Below are 24388 nucleotides of genomic sequence, written 5' to 3'. Positions count from 1 at the left end.
CTATATCATTGAATTTTCGATTGGAAAACTTATTAACGTGAATTTCTAGTTGATTCACACAAAATCTAAAAAGCTTACTTGATAGTTTCATCGAATTTTGAAAAGAAGCACGAAATGTTATTAATAATAATAATATTTTATAAGCGGAATTACATTAAGAAAATAGAATACGTCATGGAGAAACCTAGAAATAATACAGCAAAAAATGGGAAAACATTATTCACTTTAAGCTTAGAGCTTCCATTAGTGTAATTTTCAGTAGAGTTAAAGGAAGCTTCAAAATTAAAGGGACAATGATTCAGTTGCAGTAATATCCATTAAGATTCAATGCTCCCTTAAAATTTAAATCTAATTTTTGAAGGTAATAATGGTGGATTGAAAAATTAATGGAGCATCAAATTTAGTGCGAGAATTAGATCACATCTTTTTTGTTCTATTGCGTATCATTCAATGTTTCAATGAAAATTTCGGTTTTAGATAACTGTTGTTGGAAGATACGGAATGTCAACAACCCGATGTAAAATACCGATAGGATTTTTCTACGGACATATGGTAATAAAATCTGATGAACTCTCCAACGAAATTAGCAGTTCAGTGAAGGCGTCCGCAACTAATGATACAGATAAACATCTGGCAAACCTTTCGAAGCTCTTTGAGGATATTAGTTGTCGCTACAGCATATCTTGTTCCAAACTCAAAGATACTCTACAAGGCTTCATCGTTGCGGATGTGAAAAACGCCTCGCATCTTTTAAGCTATATGAATACCATGAAAGAAAAAAATTCTAATGTGTGTTCCTTGGAACATAATAAAGTATTCCAGGCATATAGAGTGAGTAAAAAAAAATTAAAAACTAAAATTTCACGTCAATTTTCGCTCATCATTCGATTTGTTTCCATTTTAGGAGGCAATAACCTACCAACGACAATTGAATACTGTCAGGCATATAATGAATAGGTTGGAAGAGAGAACAAACGATTCTGAATTTCAGAAAGATTTGTCGAATATATGCACTGATAAGTTAGTTGCAATAGCAGAAGGACTTCTGGAGGTTCTGCTCTCAATAGACTATGTCAACGAACTGGACATCGAAACATGTCAGAAGTTATTCCATGGTTTTTGCGTATCACAATCACCTAGATTACAATTTCTCGCTGCTACTTATCTCAAGAATTCTTCGGCGAAATGTGACTTTTGGGGGAACTTTTTAGCAGATATTTTGTCGCAAATGTTTTCATCATCTTATTCACAAACCTTCCCGCAAGACAGAGTTTTCACCTTGATTGCATATTTGAGTAAATTGAGTCCGCATAGAAGTTCTGTGCTTGATGCTGCTCTGAGAGTTACTCATGAGTGCCTGAGCAATTTGGAGGAGAATCGAAAATCGTTACTGGCAATATCTGTTGATCTACCCTTATTGTCTTGGCTGTTGATGTATCTTTCCTTACAACTCGACATGAATAAGAATTCTAATAAATCTGTGGCGAGATGGGATTGGGTATTTGGAGAAATGCTGGGAAAAGCAACTATGGAGAATACCAAAACAAGATTGCACAAAAAAACGCTCAAGAAGCAGATTGGGACGATTGATTCCTCCTCAAACAAAATCGTAAGTGAACCATTGGTCTTTTCTCAATCGTATTCCATTGGAATTGTTCTAATAACAGTAGTTCATTTATGTCGACCATATTGTTGTCATTGTTCAGATGATCATGTTGAAAATAATTAGAAATTTTGAAATTTTACCTAACTTCCAAATGAGGCAGCTATTTCTTTCAATATGAAAATTAGAAAAATTACAAAAACTCGTCAATTTCGATATTGAAAACAACTAATAAATGAAATAAATACTATCATTGGTTGAAAAAATATCTGTAAACATCTAGTTTTTTTTTAAACTATTGTTATTATAAATATATCTGTTACACAGGATCATTTCATTTGAATCTTGTTTTAATAATTTTTTCAGCCCCTAATGCACAAAGTAAGTATTCCAATTCCAAACATAGCAAACACCAAAAATGGTCAAGAATTTTTCATGAAAATGTTAAATTACTCAATGCCTGACAATGATATAGCTAATAAGAAATTGAAGGAGAAGAAAAACCCTCAATCGCATGAGGAAAAGAGTTCACCAAAGAAAAATCCTATATACGTTGATGAAGGACATATCAGAGCAGTTGCAACAGGCTTAATCAACCTCATTTTATCAATGGATCATTCCAGTAGTGCGGATATGTTACTATTATCGTTCAAGGTGAGTCAATTCGGGCATCTTATAAAGTAGCAACAAACCGTTCAGTTGAAAAAGTAGTAAATTACAGTGCTCAAAAATTGAAAGGAATATTTGACAGATTACTTGCTTTTTCCATCAATTGTGGATTCATTTTCACAAGTTTAACATGCGTTTAGAAGCTGTTCAATTTAGGAATTAGTGTGTTGGTCTAGCATGGACAGGGAAGAGCAAGAGCTACAACCGTTGCACAAGATCGGCTAATACGTTTAACTGTACGACGAAATCCTCTCTTCACAGCATCCCGAACAAGCTACTGATAGGATAGTTTATGGTCAAACAATCCGGAATAGATTGCATAGCTTCACTATGTGGGCAATAAGCACTTGCGATTGAGTAAAGAACAGGGACGTGTAATATGCCTTTGGGCTCTCGAACATGAAAATCCACTTAAATTTTTGAGCAGTGTAGTTATTTATTCATGGCAAAAAAGAATTTCAGGAGGTCGCATTTAAAAAATTCACATATGAACTATGAAAACTAGAAGTTTGAAAATAACTACAGGATGTTTGTGAATAAAATAGTGTATTACATCAAACTATGCTTACATTTCACAAAATATTTTTTTTTTCAGATAGTCGCTAGATTGTCTCATCTTTCTAAATCATCATACTTTGCGAAGTTAAGATTAGGTCATTTAATGAACGAAACTCAGTTGCTTAATCTAGTGAATTTCTGTTTACAATCCAAAATTCCATGGGCCACACATGCGCTTGCATGTCTCCTAGAAGATTTTCTCGATTTAACCCCACTTAGAACATCAAGTGAGGTTGAAGGAGAGACTGCATCAGTTCCTTCCACAAGTTGGGAACCAACCAATGGTAGGCGAAAACGCAGCATTCAGAATCATGTGATAAATTTATTCGTTCACTTCATACTGAATTTTTTAATTTCAGAAACGGAGATGCACAATGACATTTTCGGGGATGATATACTTTCCGCTACATGTATCATAAACAACAAGAACAAACAGCTGCCATCCGTTTACGAATCGGATTCCTCAGAAGTGGAAGAATTGGTGGATGAATTTTTTGGAAAAGAACAGAATCAACCGTCGAAAAAACGACCTGGAAAGACGGTCATTTCTAGCTCTAGCTGTCTCAGTTCTTGTGCAATCGATTCCAGACTAGATTTGGGCGTTGAGACATTATCGGAAATCAATCTCAGGAAATTATTACATCACAATAATCAAATATTGGTGCAAAAGATATCTTCCAATTACGTCTTTCAAGAAAAGGAGAAAAAATTATTACCGTGGAAAAAACCGCTACAACACACAGCACCTAAGACATCTTCAGGCAATCATAAAATGTTGATAGAATGTTTTCAATATTTATTCCGAGGACTGGATCAGCAACCCCCAGATAGTATCGAGCATATATTGCAGTTATGGCTAACCTTGAACTGCCCAATAAAGGGTGACAAATTTGATCGATCCAAAGTGCCCATCATCACCCTCAAACCAGAATCTGTACACTCCCTAATATCGGTATTGGTCCATACTCCTGGGTTATCTCTAATTACCTGGTGTATATCGCTTCAAACACTCACGTTGGTTTGTAACACTCCTGCTCGCTCAGAAAGTGGTATGTTCCAAATTGTTCCTGGGAACGGTATGGCACGCAAGATAGTGGAACATCCTGCATTTATTCAGTTCCTGCTCAGATTGCTGTCGGAGGATTGGGTTATGTACTCGGAAAAGGGATTGGTGAGTATATCACTTGAATTGTTATGACTTTACAGCAGGGGTTCCCAACCCTTTCTTGGCCAGGGACCTCTTTTATATTATTCGTGTTAGCAGGGACCACCTGTAATAAATCTGAAAATTTTATAGAGCTCGATGCAACCGTTCGGTCTTGACGATGATTGAATTGATTCCATCTTTTTGGAAATTTTTCGATAGTCACCTTTCGAGTGAATTATCTCTCAATAGCAATAACAGTAGATGGAAATGTGATACATATTCTGAAAGAGCGACTCTTCTAGTAATAAATCTGAAAATTTTATGGAGCTCGATGCAGCCGTTCGGTCTTGACGATCATTTAATTGATTCCATCTTTTCGGAAAATTTTCGATGCAACCGTTGAATCTTGACGATTATCTAATTGATTCCATCTTTTTGGAAATTTTTACGTATAATCACAATTGAAGTTTTCGAAGGTTATCTTCAAAAATGAATATATTTGCGACGTTCTCAAATTTTTCAGCAAGTTTGTATTGACTGTACTACTGATTCTACAGTAAGTAAATACTATATAGACTATAATATATACTAAACTGCTCCACATGGGTTAGGGATATTGACTTAAATTGCAAAAAAATATGGTTAAAATATGATTTTTGAGATGAAAATTCATATTAATATGATTTCAAGTTGCAAATTAATTTTAGCTTGTAGGTCTGCAGCGTATAAAGGGTGGTTAAGAAAAATCGAGTAAAATAACGAAATTTTATTCCCAGAGAATTCAAGCATTTTAAGACTATCAATACAATGTATGGCCTCCACGGGCTTCAATAACAGCTTGACATCTTCTTTGCATACTACACACGAGGTTGTTGAACATTTCTTGCGGAATTTGGTTCCATAAACGGGGCAGAAGCTCTCTCAGATCATTTAAGGATTCTGGGGTAGGTTGATGATTATCTAATCTTCTTTGGAGCATATCCCATGCCTGTTCTATGCAATTCAAATCTGGTGAGTGCGGAGGTATTGGTAAATGTGGAATACCAAGCTCCTCGCGCGCATTTTCAACTATGGCTGCACGGTGTGGTCTAGCGGTATCGTCTAGAAATTGAAAAGTTTCACCAATAGCAGCGTGAAAATTTGGCACAACATTGTCAATGACATGCTCCCCATAGTGTAAGGCGGTCATATTCCAAAGGACAAATGTGTAGATCTGTGCGCCCGTTGAAACACATCCCGGTCCATACCATAACACTACCCCCTCGGAATGGATGGACTTCTTGGGCGACGATTACGGGGTATGCGTGGGATTGTCCATACCCATATTCTTCGAGAATCTGAAAATCGTCCATATCTGGATTCATCAGTGAAAAGGACACTACGCCATTGATCGTAACAATTGATATGTTGCCTTGCCCATTCCAGTCTTTGACGCTTATGGTCACGTGTGTTAATGGAACTCCTTTCAATGGACGTCTAGAACCTAGATTCACATCTCTCAAACGTCGTCTGATGATTCCGATGGAAACTTGGACCCCGTCTGCATTTTGAAGAGAATTCCGTAGCATTCTACACGTAGATGTAGGGTTTCTTCTCGCCGAAACGGTGATGAAACGATCCTGGGCAGGTGTTGTTTTTCGTCGCCCACCTAGCCTTGGTCTTTCCAACACGGAACCTGTCTCCCTGAACCTATTCCAAAGTCGAGATATCACACTTTGGCTGACTTGGAGCCTTTCCGCTACAACAACCTGGTTGGATAATGTTACTGTTGGGACACTATTTCATTTCAGATTGCCACTTTGTAATCTTATCTGAAATAAAGAAATATTATTATTATTATTATTATTATTATTATTAACCTGAGTTAGACCACTCTGTAACATACCGATAGCCCTATTAGCCTCAGCGTTTGTTAATTTACGTCTTGGCATTTTCAAAAAACTCGTTTCAAATCGAAGCCGTTTATAAACTGACTTCATTTCAAAACAAGAACATTCATGAAGCATATGCAAAGAACCAAACTTTAGAAAAAAGGCGACCAGATTGACGAAATGTCTCATACTGATTTTTATTGGATCGATTCAAGATGTTATTGAGTTTTAAATAATTTTACAGCGATTTTCTCGAAGATTACATACTTTTAAAAACGATTGAGTACGATATCCCTTACTCTTGTGGAGCAGTTTATATGACTATATAGTCACTGTAACTGATTCCATTCACTAACGCCATCTATTGAACAGTTTGGTCTAAGAGCGGTTAAATCTTAAATAAAAACTGTAAATCATTCGCGGACTTCGAATTAAGGTCCATTTTCTAAGTTTGCGGACCATATTTTTGCTTCTGCGCACCACTGGTGGTCCACGGACCACTAGTTGGGAACCACTGCTTTACAAGGTATGCCAAATTCGATGTCCTGTGAGGGGATCTGGAAAACTAGGTGTGCTAAATTGTAACAGATGGCACCTTTCCTAGCTCCTTTTCAGAGAAACAAATAATTGATTAAAACGAGGCAGTATTAATCAAATATAAAAAAAATTGTTTATTTTCAGGCTGGACCTTCATTGTGCCAAGCACTCTATGACCTATTGATTGTACTCCAAACGAGTTTTGATGTTACATCGAATTACTCGGAGGTGTGCACAAATTTCAAAAATCTGCTACTGAACCTATTATACCAGCTGATTCAACCAGCTGGCCCTATTGCCTGCAGACAAGGTCCCTTGGATGCACAATGCAAACTGATCCAATCAATGCTTATTCTGAACTTCGAATGTGCCGATTTGGACATTGCCATGAATATTCTGGAGAGCACGGCGGATTTGGTTCACGCATACGTCACCAATACCGATCGTATACGATGTTATTATTCCGGGGAAATGAATAGCTCGACATTTAGACAGCTCTACTCTACAGTTTTAGGTACAGATGCTGTAAAACAGGAAAGGCCAGTTTCTTATGAATTCCTACTGATTACTTTATTGAAACTGTCGGGAAAACTTGTTAAAACCAGGATTACTCAGCGAATTGATGGTGATGTAAGTTTTGCTTCATTAATTTTTACGATACACATAAGAGCCTTGGAAATGTTGAAATTAAACTAAATATTGTGGTTTTAATATTTCAAAAATTGGAACTTGTTGCAGGAACCGATGGAAACCGAGCCGATTATTACATCACAGACTGACGAAAGTAAGGCTGAGCAGATTCAGCAAAACTCTTCAAGAAATACACCTTGTCTGGCGGACAGAGTATTACAGCATCACCCATGCATTATCAAGTTGTGCAATGCCTTGTCTGCTTGTAAGTCATCCTCCATCTGTATGTTAGCGTGCATATCTCAGAAGGTAGGGAAATAAGTCGTATGTTGATGATGGTTTTACTGGAAAATTTATGTCTTGTTTTTCAGAGCACAATCATATCTAACTTCAGCGAACCGAATACTTTGGCTGATGGGGTTTTTTATGTTCTCATTTCCTTAGCTAAATGTTCGTCTGATAAAGAATTGATTATGCAACCTTTGCTCATGTTCCTATCTCAAACGCCTACACTCAGTGAACCTTTGATATGGTTCATTTTGCAAATTTTGGATACAGAGGACAACATCAGATGTTTCTTCGAAGCAGGTAACACACAGTGTATTATTATGAGATTAATTTAATCAATTGGACAAAACATAAATCTATCGTATTTGTGTTTCAAATTAATTATAACAGAGATTTAAACATCAGCCTTGAGTTTTTTCACAACTTCTTTCGATTAATTTCTGAGGAGTCTTCCAGAACATAAAAATATTCTAAAATCAGGGGCGGTTTCTAATCATGTGTTGTAAAATAGGTAATTTTTGTGGAACACTGAGAAATTTTGCGTCGATATTGTTGAAATATTTTTGAAAGGAAGCTGAATGAAATATTCCAAAAAATACTAGAAGATGTAGCATACATTCTTGTGCAATTTCACTGTGATCCACATATAATCCACATAGAAAATTTCCAACCTGCTCTCCATTAGAAATCTTACCAGCAATCAAGTTTAGTGCTTTACATATACATTACATGAAAAGTATTTGATTTTTTGCTTTTGTAATTGGATATTGAGCGCAATTGAAACTTATTCGGCTGAAGGACTTAGGTCACTTGACTCAAATACAGAATCGTTTGATTTCAAATAATACGGGACCAGGGACCTACAAACTTTAATTCTTCGTTAGTTTTCTGAATTTAGATTATTCTCCATTCTCTACCCTGTCATTCAATAATGTGATGTTGAACTCTTATTCATCATCCAGTTATAATTTGGTTCATGATTTTTTTACCGACAAATAATTATATTTATAGGAGGCTTATCTATATTGAGTTCGAGTTTCGTAAAGAACATAAGTGCCCCAAACACAATCTCCAAAACGGGCACGATTTCAACTGTTATGCAGTTTTTCAATAAGACTAAGTCAGTAGAATGTAACTTGCCTGTTGGTTCATCTAAGAAGTCAGCTTTGGACGAACAACTGGAGAATAGGTTATCCCTAGTGAACTTTGCTCCTTGTAGTAGCATAAAGTAAATATGAAGTATACATAAGAAAATACTTCAATAGTAAATATTGATAATTTGCAGATGTAGTTCTACTACTGCTCAACCAGCAGATATTTTAATACAAGGTAATACAACAACACATAGACGAGCTCGTACACCACAATGGTCTTACCATTTTTATCCTGAGGAAGTTTACACAGAACTGGTTTTAACTCTTCCCAGTGCTATATTATTGAAGCAAGTACACCTGCAACCTCATTCAATAGCTTTAAGTACTTGTCCTTCTGCAATTGGACTGGAGGTAACTTAAAATATGATGCAATATAAGAAAATTGTGATTTCAAAATGAACTGAATGAAATTGAAGTTTTTTTTATCATAATAAATATTTACAAGCAATCAGAATTAAATTGAAGTGAAGAGAGATCCTATTTTATTTAATTATTTCAATATCATTGTTTTAGATTTCTGCAAGTGGGCCTTCACGTTTAGTGCCTGTAGGTCCTCCAATGACAACTAGTGGAATGCCATATATACAACTTGACTTGCCTTCTCCGGAAGTTGTCAAATGTATACTCATCAGATTGTATAAGCCAAAGATGGCAAACAATATAAGCCTTTCCCAGATAAGACTGCTAGGATTCCCAGCCTTCAATGAAAAACTATCATCGTTTATAGTTGACAATGAGCAGCATTGCAAACAAAGTTTAGGTATTAAATTGTTTTTTCCTTATAAAAACTTTTCCTTATTTTAAATCATGTTTCTGATCTACCCATTCTTATTTTCAGGTTGGATCAGACTTCTTCATCATTGTTTCAGTGTACCAACGAATAAACCGTTGATCAAGAATATGGTAGCATGTTGTGCAAATGTTCCCGATCTATTGGCATCCACTTGTGGCCTTCTACTTGTACCGTCGCATGTTCTGCCAGATTATTTACCTTGTCTAGAGAAAGTGGTTCGGGAACTGAGTTTACATAACCTGGATTGTAGCATGATTACTTTGAAAGTTCTCTTGGAGAGTAAATGTAGCAGTGCGGATTTATTGAATTCTGCCGATAATATTTGGCAGGACCACCTTCTTGTCAATAATAACGGGTATCAATCTACTTGTGAACTCCTCTACCAGATTTGTGAATATCAGGTGAGTTTTCATCTCATTTTTTCTGAAATAAATTTGGAGGAACGTTACAAAAATTTAACAAGACTGAATCATTTTTATTCACATTAAGACCAACTTTATGTTTCTATTTTGACCACTTAAATTTTGGCATATATCATGCAAAAATATGTATTAAGGTATTCAAATTAAATATTTGGGTAATAATGTTCAAAGCTAAAAGTTGTAAAATGGTTCACAAATAAAATAATTGTTTTATTCATTACTTCTATCATCTATTTTTTTTCTACGTGGAAATGCTTCACTTTCGAAATAAACGGCGACATATTTATCATTATAGATATTGATATCAGAAATAAAAGGAATATTTTTTCAAATATACCCAAAAATTTTCGAATCCTTACCAAAAGATCCACTACTTATATTTTCCTATTTTGAATTTTTTGATTTTTGACTGAAATGTTGATACAAATGGATTCATTTCTAGGACGATAACACTCCAGCCAGAATATCCACCATACTTAATTGGGTACAAACCGTCGCCAGGAACGCATTCGCTAGTGGTGTGATAAATGAGTGCAATCCTGCATACTTTTCGTATGTCGCTTCCATATTGTGGCACGCCAATGCTCATCCAACGGTTTTGAACTATGATTTGAAATCAATGATCACGATGGAACTCTTCGACTGTGTCGTTCGCCTGGAGTCGTTTTTCGAACATAATCTGAGCCTTAAATATTCCCTGGATTCTTTATTGTGCTCAATTTGTTATATACAACCCGAGTTTTATCCGATCCTACTCAGTCATTTCGGCATTTTGATACCCAATTTATCGAATGAGTACGGATCGTCAATACCCGATGATAGGAAAGGTACAGACAGCATGACTGACGACAACAAAAACTCATTTGCCAGAGAGTCCGGATGGTACGACCATTTGGTTGTTGGAAAACTGGCCCAGTTGGAAATTTCGAATAGTCAGTTGGAAACTGTAGCCTTGGTCAGCAGATCTCCCACTTCCGTTCAGCAGCTCTTAGATTCCGGATTACCCAAAATTCTCATAACTGCCATTCTTGAATTTTGTTCTTCGAGTGAGGAAAATGAAATTCCAATGGCGAAATTAGAGAAGATCAGTGCCATATTGAAATTTTTCACGGAGGTATCGGAGGAAAAACTCGTCAGGGATTGGCTTGGTTCTGAAGAAGGTTCATCGTTTTGGTTACATTTGTTGCAATGGCTCTGTAAGAAGACGTCGTTCAGAAAGTACACCTTAGAGTCTGAAACCAACGTTCACTTAGAAGAAATGTACATAAAATTTTTATCGAAATGTTGCTTGTGCCATCCACCGAATCAAAATCGCCTAGCCAGAGTTTTGTGTGAGGTTATATCACAACAGACGGGCGTTATAACAGGGTTTATGCGAAGACTCGTTTTACAGTTGTTATTAGAGAATGAAAAGATACCAGTAAATATTACTGCTGATGAGACACTTTATAAGAGTGCTAAAACGTCTCATGTCTTTTTCCCAACACATCCGGCTTTCAAGCAAACATATAAGAGAGCTTTATTGCACTTGAGTACCACCACAACTCTCTCGGATATCCTAGAAGAACACATTTACTTCAATCCTCATAAGATGGAAAATACGGCTGTGAAAAAAGAGGTTCAGGTTGGAGCTGTGAAGGAATTGAAGGGACTCTTCACCGAAGAATCTGATTTATCGGTCGCAGCTGGTGTACTTGCAAAAGACAAACGTGCCAAAGATAATAAAAATCTTCTTATTACCAGTACACCAGTTAAGAAAAAGAGATATTCGGATTATCCCGGTGGCGATTTCATTGAGGGGAGAGTCGTGAAGTGCTTGGCTTATTCTGATAAACCTTTGCCGCTGACCTTGACTTTGGGACAATTGTTGAAATTGATTGAGAGCAAGAAAATCACTTCTGATTGGCCCTGTATACATCTGACGATTTCTCATAACAAAGGTAGGTTAAACTCTATCGTTTTGGATAATTTATTGTTTTTACGGGACGAGTCTTTGACTTATTCAGACATATATTTCAAAATAAGTTACTTGAGGTCAAAAGAGACACTTTTTCCCTTTACCGTTTTTTCCAATTCGGCTCAGTTGAAAATCTGTCGAAAATCTCACAAACGATTTGACCAACTCGATTAGTCTCCAAACACAAAATTCCAGTTCCTTCATTATGATTATTACATACATATAAAAAAAATACCAGATATTCAAATAACCCAACTCATAAAATTAAGTTGTTCGCTCGATAATGAATATTTTGGAAAATAAAAGTATTCTTCATATTTTCTTGTACTTATCCTCCGGGTACTTAGGCTGGATGCAACTCTATTTAAAAGATCCGCAGCTTGTTATTCTGAAGGACATTTTATTTTTCCAGACACATAAGTTTTCCCAGTATTAAAAATATCATATCAACCTTGCAAATAAGCTAATATATTAAAAAAACAAGCATAAAGTCACTTTTTCTATTCGTTTCGGTGATCCAAGAGGTATTTATAGTACAATAAATGAGTTATCGCAATTTCTTTGGCGCTGTTTTATTTTCTATAATAATAACCATTTCAGCTTGCAACCACCCATATTAGCTCTGTTGTTCTGTTCCAATATGTAATCATTCATTATCATTGTTTATTTCAAGAGTTACAAGATTCAAACATATTTAACCTTTCATTTGCAAAATGTATTGAACTCGTAAGGAATCTGTATCTAGTTAAATGGTAAAATGAATGTTATTGCAACCGGTTGCATACAGCCAAAGTTTTCAATTTTTTGAATTCCACACATATTTTTTTTAAGAGCCTTAGAAGAGTATCTCTAAACACAAGACCTTGTACTTCTTTTGGTATGTTCATTGCACATGCACCAATCTTTTTTTTTCAGATTCAAATGATAAAGTGGGTCAGAACAGTGAGACCGGCGGTGATAGTCGTGATACAGAATTTTTGACGAAGCATCAATCGTACAGTAGTTCCTTACAAGTATTTAGTGCAATGGGTGGTTTGGCCCTTCTTGCTCAACATCTACCAACAATCTATCCTGAAACCATTAGGTCTGCCCCAAATCAAAAAATGTCAACAGAACAATCTGAATCTGACTGGATAAAAGTTGAAGGTAAGCAATTTCTAATTACAAATTGTGAGATTTAAGAACCGCTTTGGAGTTTTTCCACATATTTAGTTCTTCTGTTTAATTATGGATTGCCATTCCATATCGACCCTATTATTTCAATATTTTCAGAGTGCGAAGATATGTATGAGGAGGAAGCGGAAAGGCCAAGCTCGATAAAATCGTCTGTTATGGTTTCCATCATGCCCCCTTATTCATTAACTGCATTCGGACTTTTCCTGAGACTCCCAGGATATGCTGAAATTTTACTGAAAGATATGAAGGAAGCTTTGTGTCTTCTCAGACTGGTCCTTGGGGTGACAGATGACGATGAAGGTAGAAATAATTTCTTTGCCATTGTTTGACTGTTTCTATCGAATTATTTTTCAGGGGGTGACATATTCCAATCGCCCCTTGCTCCTTCCCTTCCCACGTTGCCTTTTGAAGTTTTGAGGAAATTGTTCGATGCCACTAAACTGAACACAGATGATGGTCGATTACTCAGGAGAATGAGTATCAGTAGTGGCGTTGTCCATTTGATACTTGTATGTTTAGGAATCTTTACGCATATGACTCCCGCAGACGATAAAGAAAGCGGATCGGAAGCAATTTCTAAGGAAGAGAGGTCCCAACTTTACTGGGCTAAAGGTGAGGATGCCAATTTTTCCGCAAGTCTAATTTTTTCAGCACCATTACTTGATGTCTAAGTGAATCATGCAACTAGCAGAACATTTCATTGAATATCCGTGTTGAATTTTAGTTCCTCAATCAGAAAATGCAATTTCATCCAAAGGAACAAATAAAAAGCATCAATCGTTAGGCGACGTTTCAAATATGAAGAAAGCAATATCATTTGATGCTATGAAATAAGTAGAAACGCAATATCAATATCATTAACAACAAAAGTTACAATCAAAACAGTTAAGTTGAGTAGTACACAATGGAAAAAATTCTTTCGTTTAAATAACAATTACATACCCCAAAGACTTAAGTGACTACATTACTTTCATGACGAAATTACTAGATTAAATCTAAATAAAATGGAAATTCCCAGGTTAGAAAGCAATATTTCCTAGCTCTTTCTTTCGGAAATGATTCTCACCACGAATTTTCATCAATGTGTGAAACCTAATCGACTGAGAAGTTCGAAATATTTCTAATTTTTGCTGTAGGTCTTTATATCATATAATAACGATGATATATTATATGATATAAATATATCATCGTTATTATATGATATAAATATAAAAATGCTGACAGAAGTGGTATAGACCTCATCAAAGTTACAGGTACAAGTAACTATACAGAATGTACAGGGTGGGCAAAATTCGTTGTCCACTGGGGGGACCTCGAGAACTATAGCAGCTAGAAGAAAACTGATGACACATTTCTTAGCTCTTTTTAAGAGAAACAGAGAATGGTAAAAACTGTAGCCTCCTACGATTGTTCGTTTTTGAGTTATTTGCAAAAAATTAGATTTTGACTATTTCGAAAAGTTCTCATAACTTTTTTGTCTTTGAAGTTACAGATGTGAAACTTGAAACTTCTGCAGACACTTGTTTACGTAGAATCCACTGACGAGCTAGAAATATTTTCTCATTTTGAAGCATTAGGCGAACTTTCGTTTTCTTAAATTCGAACTTTCATTGAAATTGTAATTTTTGAATTTGAAAAAATCTTTTGTCAGTAGATTCTACGTATGAAAGTGCCTGAAAAGGTTCAAGTTTCAGATCTGTAACTTCAAAGACAAAAAAGTTATGACAACTTTTCGTCATAATCGTCAAAATCTCAATTTGTGTTTATAACTCAAAATCTAGGAATGATAGGCCGGTTTTGCTTTCAGATTTGGATTAGTCAGGAAAAAAGAGCTCGAGAATGTGTCATCCATTTTCTTCTAGCTGCTATAGTTCTCGAGATCCCCTCAGTAGACAACAAATTTTGCCCACCCTGTACATTAATAGTTGCTAACAAAAACCCAGAAAACTGATGGAAATCATATTGAGCACATTCTATGGCAGCGATAAGTGTAAAAAAAAATTTTGTTGTGGTTTTTCCAATGAATATAATGAATCTTTAGGGTGAAAAAATTGTTGAATCATATAAATGTAATTCGGAAAACAGTGAATTTTTTCGATGTTGCACTGGTATACCTGTTTTTGCAGAATTGATGAAGAAATACATAAATAAAGGAATTTCTCCGATATTTATATTCAATCAAAAAATAAGTTTCCTGTCATGAAATTCTAGGATCAGTCAGTTCCAGGCGGTCCTGAAGACTTATGGAGAAAGTGTTGCGTACAAATTATCACTCCGTATATTGACTCAAACTCAAAAAATTACCTAAATCAAAAAAACTGAATTATGGGTGTACCATAGTCACGTAGTGCCAGGACATCCTGTATAATTGAGAATATAATCCAGTTATTTTATGTTTGCAGGAACTGGTTATGGAACTGGATCGACTCAGCAAAGTTGGAATGTTGAACAAGCCCTCATGAAACAGAAAAGTGAAGAAGAGCATGTGACCATTCTCCTCCAGGTTCTTGCAAGTTACATCAATCCAAATGGAGAAGCTGCCGATGAGCTTTCCGGAGAAGTGTTACCTATCTCTTTTCACGATCTGCTGTTAAATAGTTGTCTACTTCCAGTTTTGAGTTCCTATCTTAGAAATGATTCAGGTAACACTTCTCATATTCAATCTTCAGCATTAGCTAAAAATATGTATTTATGTTTCAGTATTGGATATGGCACGCCACATTCCACTCTATAAAGCCGTACTTCTGTTGCTCAGAGCCATTGCGGTCAGTTCTCAACTACTGGACCTGTTACTGCCGCAGAAGAGTATGGGGAATCAACCATCTATTAGTTCATTATTGAAAAATATGAAGAATTGTGTGGACACCTATACTTCGAAGTTGTAAGTTTTGAAAAATCACATTTGTAACATCAATATGTTTGCTCATTTATAGAACAATATTATGTCAATTCCTCGATTAAATACTATTTCTACATATATAATTTTGACCCACTTACATTCGTCGGATCAACTCGAGATTTGGTAGAGCAACCTGTGGTCCGTGATCTCTATTCCGGATCTGTGTTACACAGTATCTCTGCAAAGTGTTTGTCCCAAAATTTCTCTAGATTGTAGCTATACAGTTTGTGCATTTCAGGCTCAACACAAAGACTACTTCGAAATCAAAATTAGGCGTAAAGTTAGAAGATGTGGAGCAGGACGAGGGATTGGCGAATCTGATGCCAGATATACAGGATTCTGCGACATTAGTATCGAAAATCACCAGTGGCTTAGTAGATTCAGATCATGAAAACGAAGGAGGCGTTGGCATGGATAAGATAACCTTTTCATCATTAGAAGAACAGTACATCAGCATCATGAAAAAATTACAATTCGGTAAGGAATAACATTCATACAATTTTCATTTAAGGAATTTAAGGCAAAGAAATGGAGCATTTTCTGGTAATTAGTTAAGAAAGTGATTCAATTTTTTTTTTTTTTTTTCATGTTATCTTTCACTAATATCGTTAATTTTCAAATTGCAGGTTCATATGAAATGATAATGGATCTTCCGGAGGGCGGTATAAAATTTGTTATATCACATCACTTTGAAAGTAACGCTAAAGCAACTAGTGAACAGTCCCATCCAGCCCGAGTGAAAAGAATTGCACAAGAGACAGTTACTCTCTCAAGCAGTCTCCCACTAAGTTATAGTAGTTCTGTATTTGTTAGGTACGACACTTCTAGGTTAGATGTAATGAAAGTGCTCATTACCGGACCTGCTGACACACCTTATGCGAATGGATGCTTCGAACTAGATGTATTCTTCCCACACGATTATCCTATATCACCTATGATGATCAATTTAGAAACTACAGGACACCATAGTGTTAGATTCAATCCAAATTTATATAATGATGGTAAAGTGTGTCTATCGGTTCTGAACACATGGCATGGCAGGCCAGAAGAAAAGTGGAATGTACAGACTTCTAGTTTTTTACAAGTTTTAGTTTCAATACAAAGTTTAATTCTGGTACCGGAACCATATTTCAATGAGCCAGGTTATGAAAGATCGAGGGGGACGCCTGCTGGTAATCAGAGTAGTAGGGAATATAACGCAACAATTTGTCAAGCCACGGTCAGATGGGCTATGTTGGAGCAAATAATGAACCCATGTCCTTGTTTTGCGGAAATAATTCTGACGCATTTTTATTTGAAAAGATTCGAGATTATAGAACAGGTCGATGGATGGGTTAAGGAATTTGAAAATGAAGCGGTAGAGAAAAAAGTTTCTAGAACCAGCAAAAGAACATCATTCTACAATCTGGACCAATTCAAGAAAGTGGTGCAACAGTTAAAGGAACAACTTATGAAATTGAAACCCCCTACTTGTTCGAAAGAAGACGAAGATGGTGATGCAACGCCAACTAATAGCAGTCCTACAGAAAAAACTGGAATTCAAAATAACGAACTGGATAATGACATAGAAATGCAAAAAATGGTAAATGATATGTGCGAATAATTTTTTTTTCCCATCAATTATGTGCATTTATTCTTTTAACATGAAAGAACAACATTCTGAATTGACCGTACAATATCCTGAATAAAATTTTATTTTTGGTTTGAACATTTTGAATTTATATGTATATTTACTTATAAGATTATGAAAATAATTTGCTGAAAAAATTTCGTTACCATTTCACCTTGTCTTAAATAAATTATTACCAGATTTCAGCAGTTCGTTGTACCCCAAACCATAGCTAATTGAATGTTTTTTTTTCTTTAGCATATTATTAAGAAAAATTGTGATTTTTAATAAAATTCAATTAGTTTTGATCTTGATTTAATTCACAACCTTTCAGCAATTTTTTTGATGCAGGTTTGATTGGAAGATGAGTTCTTTAAATTTCTGGAATACGATTGCAATACTCGTTTTGCAGGGACTCTATATAATACATAATGATATTTCTACAACAAAGTTAGTGTAACGTTAGACCTTTTTTTCGTTTCAGATATTCTGAACTGAACAACTTTGTGAGATATTTTTAGATTTCGGACTGAATATTTTGAGCAACGTGAATAAGCTGTGGTACAATAAAATTCAACGTGGTCTACTTTGCTTCAATTACATTTTTCGAGCTCCGGAACCTAATCTTTGTCCGGAGCCAGAAATATAGTTAAAAATTGATCTTGGGGGTGGGTTTATGCAGAAGCCCTTACACCTAAGGAAGAAAACAATCTCATTGGCAGATGGCCTTCACGTGATCGCAGTGCGCCAATTAGATTGGCTGCTACCAAAGATTAGGTAGATCTTTGGTTGCTACCATTAGTTAAGCTGGATTTAAATGGGCAAGATTGAGTTGGGACACTTAGAAAGAAACTTTGGCGGTTGTAGATTTTTAGAAATTTTAAACGCTCAAAAATCTGAAAAATTAAAAAACTGAACGGATGATCAGAAAATAACAAGTGTCCCAGAAGCTGAGATTGTTCATTTTTAGTTTTTTTTGTCGTCTCTGATCACGACATATATCTTTCGATCCTCAAATTACTTTATCTTTATAAATAAGCTAGCATTTTTATAAATGAAATCGCAAAAATTGATGACGCATGGAGATTGACATACAACAAGAACAAAGGTCAATCTTAGGCCACACAAATACCAAACGATATTGGATTTAAATTTTCTGATACATATAAAGTGATGACGATTTGCTATAATAATTCTAGGCTTATTAAAACAAAACAATTAAACAAATAATACATCCCCCAAAGAGAAAGGCTAATCTTTGATACCGTGTAAATTGAAACCATCGAATATGAGTCACAGCTCCACATTTGCAAGCGTTTTCCTTCATTGTTGTCTTCTGTCAAAAGTTGGAATTATAAGGCGAAGTCAGTCTGAAAGCAGTGAACGTTAAAAATTTTATAACTTTTCTAAGTTATATCGCAGTGTTTTTTCTTGAATTACAATAAGAATATTTTATAAATTAAAATAAATCTAAAGTTATGGCTGATAAGAAAAAAGGGTATGTCGATTAATCACTTTGTTTCAATCTCACCTTTTGCAATTTCACCATGTCATCATGGTGGATAAGGCATTACTGTGGTTTAGTGTCAATTTATATTTAACAAATCGATCTGAAGTGAATTCAAAACTTATGATTATTACAAACCGCTCGAAAGTGAATATTTTTTGAATCAGTTTTCCAATTTTTATTTTTAGAAGCACAAGTAATGCACCGGAGGATTTGTCTACCGCTATTCTCAAAAGGAAAGATCGTCCAAATAGGCTCATCGTTGAAGAGGCAATCAATGATGATAACTCAGTGGTTGCTCTTTCGCAAGCTAAAATGGATGAACTTCAGTTATTTAGGGGGGACACTGTTTTACTCAAAGGAAAGCGAAGAAAAGAGACTGTGTGCATTGTTCTCTCTGATGAAACCTGCCCAGATGAGAAAATTCGAATGAACAGAATTGTGAGAAACAATCTCAGAGTTCGTCTCTCAGATGTAGTATCTATTCAAGCATGTCCAGATGTGAAATATGGAAAAAGAATTCATCTCCTTCCCATCGATGATACTGTTGAAGGTCTTGTCGGGTATGTCAAATTGTATTTCATAACATGAAGAAATCGCCCTATTCTTTAAAGTATTCATGAAGAAATTTTCATCACACTTATGGACACTCTTGTTTTACTGTGATCATCATTTTGATATGGAAGTTTTCCACTAATCAATTTAATGAATAATATTCAAGCTTAGAATTGTTGTGATTGTGCTAACTCACTTAAATAATTCTAACCACAATAGTTTCAGGCCAACTCTGTTTTTCAATTGAGTTCCATATTTTCAACAGATTGTTGATTGTTTCACAGGAAATAATAGTGAATATAATTTTCTCCAATTTATGAATTATTTCAATTATCAATTCATACATTTTGCCTGAGAATTTAAATAATTGTAGTTTTGTTAAAAAAAGTTCAAAGTCAACAACTTTGAAGTTTAAGATCAAAGAGATTGAAAATGAAAAATTAATTGCAATATGAACAGATCAAACTGGTCATATATTTCTTACTTCTTTGTTTGATTTTTTTCATTGTTGCTTCAAATTATTACTGGGGAGAACTTATAGGGAAATATGGGAAGTTTAAAACAAAGAAAAAGGTATTGACAATTTGTCCAATATCCTCTGAACTTCTTTTGGGACAGTTCCAATTGTTTTTTATAGTCACAATGCTCTGAAACTTTGGCATCTGGCATGAAAAAAATAGAAATTTTATCCTCTCTCTGAAAACTTCAAATATGTGGAGGATCTCCATATTCAAATTCATGGCAAATATGATTGGAGATTAGAATGAAAAAAAAATTTGAACTCCTTTGAAATTCAATGAAATGAATTGAATATAGAATTATGCTTTACTTAGTTATTTGTTATTTTTACGAGGTAATGAAAATTTTTTCAAATATGCGGTTTTCCTCCAATTCATTCTAATATTTAACTGTAGGTAGGCAGCATTTGCTTGTACTATGTATGTCTATGAAAATTTTCGAAGCATTAACTGTAATGTTTTACTGAAATTAAAGAGCGCCAATGCTAACAGAATCTTAGGTATTGATAAGTATAAAGCAGTATAAAAGTAGAAAAAGCTTTTCTTTTGTAAAGAAAGGATTCTAACGTTCACATTAGAAGTCCTGATAAACATGTTTCAACAGATGTGTGTATGTATATGTATTACAAAATTAATAACTGGACAAACATTAAACAATTCATGTTCCTGGAATAAATTACCTAAGATCATGACAGTTTTCGATCTTTATTATTGGGCCATTCCATATAGAAATGATTGATATGTCTAGCAGAACTGCTGTCAACATTTGAGAATTCATCTTTTCATTTATTTATTTTAAAGATTCTAAATTGATCTAAAGTTTAAAATTTTTCTTGGAAAATACGCCATTGGTTTTATGTTATTGAACTGAAAACTGGAGTGTCACTGAAAGCAAAGTTTATATTTATATAACGTTGAATTCAACAGAATATGTTATATACAATCCAACTTTTTTTACAGAAATTTATTCGAAGTATATTTGAAACCATACTTCCTTGAAGCATATAGGCCTATTCACGTTGATGATGTTTTTGTTGTGAGAGGAGGTATGAGAGCAATTGAGTTCAAGGTCATCGAGACAGATCCTACTCCATATTGTATTGTCGCTCCAGACACAGTGATACATTGTGATGGGGATCCAATCAGTCGGGAGGTAGGTGCTTTGTTTTTTTATTTCACAATACTCATAATGAACTGTTGTGAGATTTTACGTTTATTACGCAGTCTTGTATTTTGTTTTTCATTTTGTTATTTTCTCTTTGTGTCTAAGAATATGAAATTTTGTTTAGGAAGAGGAGGAATCTCTTAATTCAGTAGGTTATGAAGACATTGGAGGATGCAGGAAGCAATTGGCTCAAATCAAGGAGATGGTTGAGCTTCCATTGCGTCATCCTTCTTTGTTCAAAGCTATAGGTGTTAAGCCACCTCGTGGTATCTTGCTCTATGGACCTCCCGGTACTGGTAAAACACTTATTGCTAGAGCCGTTGCAAATGAGACAGGCGCATTCTTTTTCCTGATCAATGGACCTGAGATTATGAGCAAATTGGCGGGAGAATCTGAGAGTAATTTGAGAAAGGTGAATATTTTACTCGTTTTCAACTTTGTTGACCTTATTCAATTAAATCCATTTCAGAAAATTCTTGAGAACGAACTGGAAAGTTGTTTTCATATAAATTTTTTTGTAGGCATTTGAAGAAGCCGATAAGAACTCGCCAGCTATAATTTTCATCGATGAATTGGATGCTATCGCGCCAAAACGTGAAAAGACTCACGGAGAAGTTGAAAGACGTATTGTTTCCCAACTTTTGACCCTTATGGATGGTATGAAGAAGAGCTCTCATGTTATTGTTATGGCTGCCACAAACAGACCTAACTCCATTGACCCTGCTCTGAGGAGATTTGGAAGATTTGACAGAGAAATTGACATTGGTATTCCTGATGCTACAGGTATGTCAACTGCTGAATAATGTTTGTTTTTATTGTCTTAAAAAATTTTTCATTTTATTTATTACATGTGATTTTCATTTTAATCTCATTTTATTCTTTAAAATTTTCAGGAAGATTAGAAGTTTTGAGAATACATACTAAAAACATGAAATTAGCTGATGATGTAGATTTAGAACAAATAGCTGCAGAAACACATGGTCATGTGGGTGCTGACTTGGCATCTTTGTGCTCAGAGGCAGCTTTACAACAAATCAGGTAAATACATACATTGATACAGTGTCTTGAAAAAAAATTGCGTGTTTGATGTGTGTTAAAATGAAATTTTTCCGGGCTCAGGGAAAAAATGGACCTCATCGACTTGGAAGACGATCAGATCGACGCCGAAGTACTGAACTCTCTGGCCGTCACCATGGAGAACTTCCGTTACGCCATGTCTAAAAGTAGTCCGAGTGCTCTACGTGAAACCGTTGTCGAAGTTCCTAACATCACTTGGGACGATATCGGTGGTCTCCAGAACGTCAAGAAGGAATTGCAAGAATTGGTTCAGTACCCAGTTGAACATCCGGATAAGTTCCTCAAGTTCGGCATGCAGCCATCTCGCGGTGTCCTGTTCTACGGACCGCCCGGTTGCGGTAAGACTCTCCTCGCCAAGGCCATCGCTAATGAGTGCCAGGCCAACTTCATCTCTGTTAAGGGACCCGAGTTACTCACCATGTGGTTTGGAGAATCTGAAGCCAATGTCAGAGATATATTCGACAAGGTAAGTTCTGCTGATGAAATGAATTCAAACTTGGGGGTTGCACAGTGCATCTGAAAGTATTATCTTGGAATTCTTTCAAAATACTTTTGTTACATTGTTTTTTTCGAAACAAAAGTTACTCGTAATCCGTTTCAATTGACGTAAATTGAGAATCTGTGGAAAACTTTGTGTATATTCTGTTGTGGACACACTACAAGGGCAATGGATGCCATTCAGTTAAATAATTAGCAGGATTTTCAGTTTCATGAACTGGAATCGCACTTGTCTCTGATGTATTAAATCTACCATCCAATCTCCTGATTAAGATCTAAATTATGATTGTCTTGAATTGATTGAAATTTCTAGGCCCGGTCTGCTGCTCCATGTGTGCTCTTCTTCGATGAATTAGATTCTATTGCCAAATCGAGAGGTGGAAGTGTGGGAGATGCTGGAGGTGCAGCTGACAGGGTAATAAACCAGATTTTAACTGAAATGGACGGTATGGGCGCCAAAAAGAATGTTTTCATCATTGGAGCCACAAATAGGCCAGGTAAAAATTTTTTTTTTCGAAGTTAGCAACCTGTGGGGGTAAGATTGTTTTAAATCGATAAATTTTTTTAGACATCATCGATCCCGCTATTTTGAGACCTGGACGTCTAGATCAATTAATTTATATTCCATTGCCTGATGAGAAGTCACGTGAGGCAATCTTTAAGGCAAACCTTAGAAAATCGCCTGTTGCCAAAGATGTAGATCTCGTTTATATCGCTAAGGTGACACATGGATTCTCAGGTGCCGATTTGACTGAGATATGTCAAAGGGCTTGCAAACTTGCCATCCGTCAAAGTATCGAGTCAGAGATTAGGAGGGAAAGAGAAAGGGTTGAGAGTACGAGCCTTGCCATGGACGTAAGTATCCTATATATACATAATCAGTTTTTAAAAATACAGTATCATAATTTCTTTCATTATTATGAAATGCGATTCATATTCTAATCGAAAAGGAGTCTACCTACTTGAAAAATTATTAACATCTCAGGTGGCTGTGGAAAATTGGAATAACTTTGGAAATATCTCATTCAAGAAGATTTTGTGTTGTGGAATTCATTTTTTACTGGATGTCTTTGGGTCCACTGAACATTTACTGTGTATCTGAATTCCTTGAAAATTGAAAAAAAAAATTAGAAAGCCCATTCAATTGAAAAACTTTCTTGTCTCTTGTAATTTTTTATGAAACGTAATATTCTTGAGAAAAATTTAATAATGTGATTCAGCACATTCCTTATCAGCCATTATTTTGATTGTTGATCTATTTCTCATCTTTCATCATTCGCTTCTGTATTCGTTTGTTGTTCCTAGATTCTTCCTATCTATCTTTTTTATTTATACCATTCATTTAATTCAAAACTTTTTGATTGCAGTTGGATGATGACGATCCAGTCCCAGAGATAACCAAGGCTCATTTCGAAGAGGCGATGAGGTTTGCTAGGCGGTCTGTTACCGATAACGATATCCGTAAATACGAAATGTTCGCTCAAACTCTTCAACAGTCGAGAGGATTTGGAACAAACTTCCGCTTCCCAACAGCTGCTGGACAATCTGCGACACCTGGCGGTACAGGTGGAGATCAGGGCAACTTCCAAGATGATCCGGAAGATGATCTTTATAGTTAAGCACTCTGGAAATTATGCACCCCTTTTTATATTTATCCCCTTCAATTTTTTCAGTTTAGATAATTTCAAATTGATAATAATGTACCATTATTATAATTTTGATTACGATAAAAGTTTGTAAAGTTATAATTGCATT

General features: G+C 35.4%; 2 protein-coding genes across 2 annotated transcripts in view; both read left to right on the top strand.

The window, feature by feature from the left end:
• LOC123308355 (baculoviral IAP repeat-containing protein 6) overlaps positions 1 to 17619 on the top strand; it is a 30506-nt gene extending 12887 nt beyond the window's left edge. The window contains exons 11-30 of the mRNA XM_044890974.1: positions 478 to 831; positions 905 to 1609; positions 1970 to 2257; positions 2868 to 3114; positions 3190 to 4001; positions 6530 to 7015; positions 7124 to 7324; positions 7387 to 7603; positions 8315 to 8531; positions 8589 to 8808; positions 8971 to 9217; positions 9296 to 9651; positions 10115 to 11612; positions 12545 to 12775; positions 12902 to 13105; positions 13160 to 13417; positions 15208 to 15447; positions 15506 to 15686; positions 15943 to 16181; positions 16331 to 17619. Coding sequence (XP_044746909.1) covers positions 478 to 831; positions 905 to 1609; positions 1970 to 2257; positions 2868 to 3114; positions 3190 to 4001; positions 6530 to 7015; positions 7124 to 7324; positions 7387 to 7603; positions 8315 to 8531; positions 8589 to 8808; positions 8971 to 9217; positions 9296 to 9651; positions 10115 to 11612; positions 12545 to 12775; positions 12902 to 13105; positions 13160 to 13417; positions 15208 to 15447; positions 15506 to 15686; positions 15943 to 16181; positions 16331 to 17307 — 8178 coding nt within the window. The 3' untranslated portion in view covers positions 17308 to 17619. The remainder of the gene's footprint in view (positions 1 to 477; positions 832 to 904; positions 1610 to 1969; positions 2258 to 2867; positions 3115 to 3189; positions 4002 to 6529; positions 7016 to 7123; positions 7325 to 7386; positions 7604 to 8314; positions 8532 to 8588; positions 8809 to 8970; positions 9218 to 9295; positions 9652 to 10114; positions 11613 to 12544; positions 12776 to 12901; positions 13106 to 13159; positions 13418 to 15207; positions 15448 to 15505; positions 15687 to 15942; positions 16182 to 16330) is intronic.
• A 1019-nt stretch (positions 17620 to 18638) lies between these two features.
• LOC123307465 (transitional endoplasmic reticulum ATPase TER94) lies at positions 18639 to 24378 on the top strand. Its single transcript, XM_044889792.1, has 10 exons — positions 18639 to 18811; positions 19009 to 19383; positions 20854 to 21046; positions 21183 to 21470; positions 21580 to 21841; positions 21952 to 22096; positions 22178 to 22601; positions 22947 to 23130; positions 23202 to 23488; positions 24001 to 24378. The coding sequence occupies exons 1-10, from the start codon at positions 18792 to 18794 to the stop codon at positions 24250 to 24252; spliced, it is 2430 nt and encodes an 809-aa protein (XP_044745727.1). The 5' UTR covers positions 18639 to 18791; the 3' UTR covers positions 24253 to 24378.
• The last annotated feature ends 10 nt before the right edge of the window (positions 24379 to 24388 follow it).

This window comes from Coccinella septempunctata, chromosome 2 (assembly GCF_907165205.1).
Source record: "Coccinella septempunctata chromosome 2, icCocSept1.1, whole genome shotgun sequence".
Classification (NCBI taxonomy): domain Eukaryota; kingdom Metazoa; phylum Arthropoda; class Insecta; order Coleoptera; family Coccinellidae; genus Coccinella; species Coccinella septempunctata.
The sequence above is the reverse complement of the archived record's forward strand: the minus strand, read 5'-3'. Positions and strand labels throughout refer to the sequence as shown.